This window comes from Centruroides vittatus, unplaced genomic scaffold (assembly GCF_030686945.1).
Source record: "Centruroides vittatus isolate TY-2023 unplaced genomic scaffold, ASM3068694v2 scaffold_861, whole genome shotgun sequence".
Taxonomy (NCBI): Eukaryota; Metazoa; Arthropoda; class Arachnida; order Scorpiones; family Buthidae; genus Centruroides; species Centruroides vittatus.
The window spans coordinates 7584901-7593375 of record NW_027122718.1 but is presented as its reverse complement, the minus strand read 5'-3'; the positions used below and the strand labels follow the sequence as shown (position 1 = coordinate 7593375).

At 29.1% G+C, this 8475-nt stretch overlaps 1 protein-coding gene across 2 annotated transcripts in view; it reads left to right on the top strand.

The window, feature by feature from the left end:
* LOC136990085 (proprotein convertase subtilisin/kexin type 4-like) overlaps window positions 1-8475 on the top strand; it is a 41777-nt gene that overhangs the window by 2058 nt on the left and 31244 nt on the right. For both annotated transcript variants that reach the window (XM_067288436.1, XM_067288437.1), the window contains exon 2: window positions 8355-8453. In XM_067288436.1, the coding sequence (XP_067144537.1) occupies window positions 8355-8453 (99 nt within the window). The remainder of the gene's footprint in view (window positions 1-8354; window positions 8454-8475) is intronic.

Genomic DNA, 8475 nt, shown 5'->3' with positions numbered 1-8475 from the left:
TATTTTGTATATTTTCTGGAAAGTTTTTTACTCTTAAAGGCTATTAACGTGCGTGTTAAGAGAAGTAAACATTAAATGAAAAGACCTAAAGTACGAGTTAACAAGCGACATTAAGCATTTAATGATTAGTGTTTGAAAGCACAGATTTATGCTTCAATAGGTTAGTAGACACACACTCGAAATTCTCGTAGAGAAGAAAGAGAAAATTCTCTTCATTTGCGTGCTATAAAGCAATCTGCCGAGAACAATACCATTACGTACGTAATGTAAATTGCATGGGGGAGCGAGGGGTGGAAACGGAAAATTTCCAGGCAAAAAATGCAATAAATCAATTTTTCCATCACACGAAAGCACTTGATTTATTATCATTTATTATACTTTAAAATTACTTATTCTATAAAATTAAACATTATGATTGGAAATTCAATTTTGCGATTTTCATAAAGTAACTTCCTAATATTACTTATTGACACAAGCCAAACTTTATGGAGATGCGATGATTTGGCAGATGATAATCGATTGTCGAGACGAGCAGACCTAATATTAAACACATTTTTTTGTTCCCCTTTTCCATTTTTTGGTGGCGGATATTGTATTTCGGTACGTTGTTAATCGAAAATTGTTAAATCTTTGTACAGATAAATCAATTTCCACGATATTATTAAAGGTTTTGTATCTGTTGCAAGAAAAAAGAAAAGAAACAAAATGGATTCTTCTTTGGTTTTATATTCTCGAAAATGGGTGTAGAAAGCATAAAAACAATCAAGTATAGCTTGAATTAGTGCGTGATGCTGGTCATAATAACGTCTTAAATTGCTGGAAGTGCTTGTTCTGACATTTATTGCAAATTACTGCCATGAATGAGCCGTTGTGGCATCAGTAGTGCGTGCAAATGTTGCGACTAAATGTAACTATTTTGAATATCTTCGGCTATATTTAAACAGATTTATGTCTAGTGTATTAATGCGTAAGTATATCCAAAATTCTCTACGGAAAATATCGTCTAGTTTTTCGAATATCATTCACTTAGAGAGCATTAAAGTCTGGTTTATTAAAGACTGTTTCTCCATCTGTACAATTGATGGAATGTTGGCCAATATAAACCTGCGGTTATTGGCAATCCATCAGTGGTTTGAGAGATCGAAACTACTGACCTACTTTCGGAGCAGCTATTGTCTCCTCCCTTTCCATACGTGACAGCTTCTAGCTCATTGGACTGCAACTTATATACGATTTCATTCTCCAGAGGCTACATATATCTGTATATAACCTTGACCCGACTACGTGTGATTAACGAAAGTTTTGCTAATCACCGATTACGGAAAAATTAATGGTTATGGGGGAGAAAATGTTGTTTCCTCTTAAAACTACTTCGTTTACATCAATTATTTTCGAATTAACGGTACCGTTTCTCTTTCTGCCATCGTCGGAAACTTAGTGGGAAAGTAGAGAATTCTACCCCGTGGGATTCAAACTTAATGGAACAGTAAGTCCTGCTAGATATCCCCCATGATGTACCACGCTACAGGAAAACACCATTACCAAGTCGCGGTCTCGGATTTAGTAGGATTTGTAGAATACGGTTCAGCGATTTTACTCTTTCTGTAAACCATATTGGATGGAAATAAAATATTTTCTTTATTTTATTTTATTTTTTCTTTTATATTCCTACTTTACATTAGGATCATTGTAAAGGACATAGAAACGACTTCTACCCCCTGCTTTTTGTTTCTAAAAAACGTCCCTCCTGTTGTTTAAGAAGATAGCATTTTAGTAGACCGAATGGCAAACTATTTTTCCTGCAAAATAATTAAAAAGGAAATTTTATTTTCCACTTCAGAGTGTAGAGAACAGTTTGCCAGTCTTTTTTTAAACTGGATCACCCTGCTTTCTATCTATAGATTTTGTTCTTTTACCGAAGGTTATCTCAAGGATATTTAATTTCATGTTTTAAATATGAATGAACATAAAAGAATTTCTCATGCATACATTTTTTTCATGAAATTATTTTATAAAATAGTTTTATATATATATATATATATAATAATAATAATTCGGATTATTCGCTTCGAAAATGGCGTAATTGTCGTAACAAACGTAATAGAAAGTCTATAAAATTAATTTTTTTTTTAATATTCAAGAGATGAATTTTTGAGAATAAAATCTAGTATTACATCTCTAGATTCTTGTTTTTTTTAAGTTCAAATATCATATTTTTTTTAAAAAAAAATGAGCCTAGAAAATAATTTTCTCGTGTGATCATCGTAAAAAGAAAATATCTTGTTGCTGTTCGTGAAAGAAAATATTTTGTTGAGAATAAGTTTGAGTTGTATTATTGAAGCACATCGAATTTTCAAAATTATACTTTTTATTTCGCTTGTGATGTATTTTTTATTATTATTTTTACGGTTCCTCAAATTACACCTTAAGAATTTTTAAAGAAATGTATTAATAATAATAATAATAAAACTCTCGCGAGCACACATTACACACTATACTTTTATGTAGTAAATATATATAGGAATGTAAAAAATATACATTCCCATATATTTACATAATTTATGAAGAAAATTGCGATGTTTTTTTTTTATTTTATTTTTACAACACAAATAATGCATAGTATTTTTTTTTAAATTGTTCGTAAAACGTGGTGTATTAGAGGTGTCGACATCATCGGAATTAACATTAAATATGCTCGTATGTAATATATGCATACATTTCTAATTAGTTTCGATTTAATGTAGTTAAATATCCACTAAATTATTTGAAAAATTAAATTTATTTCTTGGTTTTGTTTGATCTGTATTCGTCTAATATTCTTTATGTATTGTGTTTTAACAATTCAAATTTTAAATATTGACAAGTATTAATCTAATTGCGTGCGTGTTTGTGTGTAAAATGCTTGTGTGTAGTTTTAAATTGAAGTGTGTAAGATCCGAAAGAAGAAACTCGTAGAAAATTTATAATATTTTATTGTAAATAGCTATTTTAAAGTTGGTTTCCATTTCCATTTATTTTTAAAATGTTTTTTTCTCTATTTTACAACAGAGAATTTACTGGCAAATTTGCATAAATATTTCTTTAATTCTTTCGTATTAATATCGTTTTATAATCTGATGATAAAATTTTAAACCTGTATTTTCTTCCTTAATTTCCTCCATCGATATAAAGTTTTTAATTTATGGACTGTGGTAAACGATTCCAATTTTAATAATTTAAAATAATAATAAATTAGCATTAATTAGCATAATCTCTACCGGAGAGAGTACAAAATTTAGCACGTATAACATGGAAATACGTCTTAAAAAATTGCTTGTTACACGAAGTTTATTCTGAATATTAATATTCCATTTTTAAGACTTGTGAAGCAAGAATATATTGTCTAAAGTGCACAATGGCTTTTAAATTTTACTTTATTTCTAATATTTAATATTCCCTTAATCGGATTAGTTAGTTAAATTTTGTACAGCTTAGATGAATGGATAATGGTTTGTTTCGGAAATTGTTTAAGTAAACATCAATGTCGAATATTGTTTAAATAATATATTCACCGACTCGAAACGAATACCTGTGTATAAAATCCACCAGTTTGTTACCAAACACAGCTTAAATAAATAAGATTAAATGGATATTGGACTGTATCCGTCCTAGTTTTCAGATACGAGTTTAGCATTTATACTTCATATGTGACTAATCAATGTTTAGAATTCTAAACTAGGAAGATACAGATGGTGATTCTTCATCAATTTATGCATATATTTTGAAGAATTAACTTCAAAATCTAGGAAAATATACGCATAAATCTGTTCATCATTACAAAAACTTCCTACTAACAAAAAAAAACGGTTAATGTAACCCTTGGTGCCAAGATGGCGGCTCGTCTCCGATTCCAGCAAGGAAACAGTGGGACGAACGTTCTAATCTAACCTATTCTAATAATTTGGTTGCTAATAATTATGGTAATTTATTAGAATGGGTTAGGTTAGAACGTGCGTCACACTGTTTCCTTGCTGGAATCAGAGACGAGCCGCCATCTTGGCACCAAGGGTTACATTAACCCAAAAAACTACTGTTTTTTTTTCCAGATATTTCTAGAATTTTAATAACTAAAATATTATTAAAATTAATGATTCAAATAATAAATAACGTTATAATTAATAAAAACATTAAATAAAATTTTTTTATTATTATTAAAAACGTTGGGAATTTTGTAGCTAATTTTAACTGCAAAAAGTCAATTTACTTGTTTTAAAAAATATAATAATAATAATAATTTAATGTATATAAATTTATTATTTAAGGTTTATAAATAGAATATTTTAAATCCTTTATTAGGAATCTATTTTAAAAAGTCTATCGTAATTTTATTATTTATTATAAAAAGGAAGAAAGTGACCTCGAAAAGTCGTGATTTATTCAAGTATTGAGAAATAAATTTTCTAAATTTTTCCTTAATTTAACCTGCGACAGAATAAATTACTTATTTTCTTCCGTGTAATATTTTAAAGTTTTGACCGTTAATGAACCGAACAATGGTTTTTTTTTTTTTTAGTACGAGATCCAAACACAATGCTCTTACTTTTTATTCCTCGGCACGTCTTTTTGCCACGCAATTGTGAAACACAGTTAATTTACTTGATATACAAATTCCATTTAATTGGAAATCCTTCATAAATTATAAGATTCATTTCTATACGCTCATTTCGAACGTTTAGAGAAGCTTAATTCCGCTTGACCCGTAACTAGTGCTAATGACCGTTTTGAAATAGTTCAAATGGGCGTGTTTCGAATTGTTTTAACCTTTTATGCTATATTATTCCAGGTAGAATGGTGCAGGCATTTTGAAAAAATTTAACTCCTAAATTGGATCCAAAAAATAAAGCCATACAGAACCGCATAAATGTAAAAAAAATTAATTGGTATTGTTTAATTATTAAGGGGAACTAAGGGAGATTTTTGGCATTTTTATCGAATTCAAATAATAATTATATTTGGTTCCAGTTAACAACTAAATATTTGTATTAACAGAAGGTTCGGTATGTTTATTTGAGATATATATTTTGTACAGTCGAGTAGTTTGGATTAAAATAGGAATATTTAGTAATTAAATTTGATTCCTTTTATTTAATCCGGTGAGTATTTGTTCAAAATTTATGTAAATTATAGGCTCGATCTTGCGTTAAGACTTGGCATTGTTCGTTATTCTCAACACATTGTATCTTGCTGTGTATATTATTATAAATACGAAGAATACTATAGAAGTTACTTTATCATTTGGTAGATTTTGTAAATCACTCGACTAGTACAAATATTTTAAAAAGGTTGGAAAACACTCGATACGATGTCCTTAAACGAGTGGTTTCGATCATTTGTATCTCTTTTTTTTCTTCCAGTGTAGTTACTGTTTAACATAATAAATGGCCACTTGGAATGTTTAACTTGTATTAATATCAGTTTAGAGGGAATTATATCATTCTTGTGTACTCTACTCGGTGTAATTTGTATTCAAAGTCGAATAAGTATTAGTTGTTAGTCACTAGGGATTTCCTTTAGGAGCAGTCTTTTCACTCGCTTTACAAACGTCAATAGAGAAGAGGAAGATGTTTTGGAAGCTCTGGAATGTGTGCCATCTGTGTTCATTGTTTGAAATGTCAATCTGTGTTTTCATATTAGATTCTATTTTGTATTATTTCCCAAATGATTACATAGTCTTATTGTCAAAAATAGTTTTGTACTTCAGTATCCCCCCCTTCTTGTTTAAAAAAAAGAAAAAAAATTCTAGAATTTTAAAATGTTTTATTCGACATTGTTTTATTACTTTTTGCAGGATAAAACGTTCTTCCTTCAGAACTTAACGTTGATTTGTCAGTTTAAATTTAGAAAAATTCAAACTGACAAATTAACGGTCTATTCTATTTTTTTTTTATTTTTAAATTGTAAAATTAAATTTCGAACATCACGAAATATAATTTAGTTTTTAAAAAAATAATAAATGACTTTTATCGAATGAAGATCTTTTCATTTAACTCTCATTTATCTATTATGGATTATTTTCGCCACGATGGCATCCTAGACACTTGTATGTACTGTACGTTAATTGCAAAATCTATTAAGGGATGCGATCAAATTTTGTATGCTTTATTTTAGTCGAAAACACCTCGAATTATCGATTTGCATGCTTTTCTACACTCCGGATAATAAAGATCATTTGATAACGCTTCGAGATTTATAAAAGTTTTGTTGGCACCTACTTAATAAAGATATTTAAATTTAAAAAAATCCGAAAGAAAATAAGAAAAAATATGATAAATTTTAAAAAATATAAACGTTGAAAATGTTAATTTTTTTTACGATTTTCGGAAGGGGGAGTAGATAATATTTAATAGTCCGTTTGATAGGAAATTGGCATCCTGGTTTTTTGCGCGGTTTTTTAAACGTAAATTCGGTCGAATAAAGGTGTTTTTTTTCGTAAGAATTAATTGTCTTTCTGAGAAATTTCACTTCGACTAATGACATCGATATAAGAGGAAATGGAAGGAAAGGAATAGAATATTTTAAAAAGTAGCCGGTTTGTCGTGGTCGATATGTCAAATGAACCATCTTTTTCACTTCGATTGACTTCATTAATGGTGATTATGATGATGATTCGGTTCCATTAATTTTTTAAAATTTATTTATTTATTTATATATATATTTTTTTTATTTTCCTCTGGCGTTAATAACTCCCTCGACGAATGGTCGATTTGTTTTCACAAGTGATCGATCCGTTTATACCGAATTAATTTATATTAATAGACTCGAGTGATCAAATGTATAAGCGGAGAAGGCTGTTCATACAGTTGCACTACAGCAAATATAATCGCCTATTTTGATCAGGATGTGGTGGTCTAAATTCCATCCTACAGGAAATTAAGTTGCACCGTGAAGTGATGACAACAATTAGCTTTATTATAAATAGGCATAAGATACTAATAATTGCATTTCACTTAACCGTGTCAAAGTTGATTTTTACGCTTTCGTATATACTGTACTCGATACTGTTTATATTATATTCGTATAGATAAGCACACAGTATGATGTGTAATATCAAGAGGGGGGAGGGAATGGCTGAAATTCAAACACCGAACCCAATTTTTAAATAAAATCTTCATTTTATTTTCTAAAATGTTTAAAAACTTCTAAAACAAAAATTGAAAAATATTTCTTTAAAAATATTCTTCTTTTTTTAAGTGTCGAATGAAGGAGATTGGCTGTAAAACGTTTTCTAACCCTGAAATATATCTAGAGTGTTGGGTCTTATCTCGCTCTTTCACTCCTTTCCTGCTTGTAATGGCGACTCTTATCTGTAAAGTCTCTTAACTGCCTAAACTACCGAACTTCATTAAAAATCTGGCAAAGGCTACATTTTAAAGCCTTGACGTCTAAATTCATTTATCAGGAATTTTTCCTTCTCCGAGAATGTTAAACACGTTGGTTAAGATGTACGAAGCAATTCATAATTGTCTATATATATATATATATATATATATATATATATATATATTTTTTTTTTACTCCTCCTTTCTTCTTCTTTCCTTCGTCTGAATGATTACCGAAGTCGAAACTTCACTGAATGATCAATTGCTGTGCACTTAACTACGAACGTTTGCAACGATCAATCTTTCGAACGACTTTCGATTTTGAGAAATGGAAAATTGTATAATTGTTGATGGACTTGCACATTTTTAATGGAAATTGTAGAGTAAAATTTGATTTTTTTTTTTTTAGAAGAAACTCTGAGAAGTTAATTTTAAAATTGTTTTTTTATTTGGTGCCTTCTTTCTTTGCGAGTACTTTATTGCATCCATCAATAATATATTATCATCATCGGTTAAAGAAAGAAAAATGTTTAATCATTGTTCCGAAATTGCATTCCCGACCCCATTTTATATATAAAATGTAAGTCCTGTTTGGCACATTAAAAAAAAGAGAAGAAAAAAAATCTAGAAACTACTCGAAACTGACTTTTCAAAATGCTTTTCCTCTGTCGCCCAAAATATGACTTTAATTCTTTCCACCTCATTTTTCGTACAGGAACATGACTTGTTCGTTAAAGACATCCATTTGGACAAATCTAGTTCAACTAACCTATTTTTTGTTCCGATATTAAGTTTAAAAGAATGTAATTTTTATGGTCTGCGAGGAAAAAAGCTTAAAAGAGAAAGATGGGAATTTCGAAATATTTTAGCAAAATTTCATTTTATACCTATGTATTTCTTATATTCACTTTACATATACATAAAAAAAAACGTTTTATTTATAAGATTTTATGCTAAAATTTAAATATTAAATAAATATATAATTTTTTTTTATAGATTTTCCCCGATTATTATCACTTCCAGCATAGAAAAGTGGCAAAGAGATCGGCAGATTTCAGTGCTCATCACCATAGAAAGCTGAGAGATGATCCTCAAGTATGTGAATAATTTCTAAAAT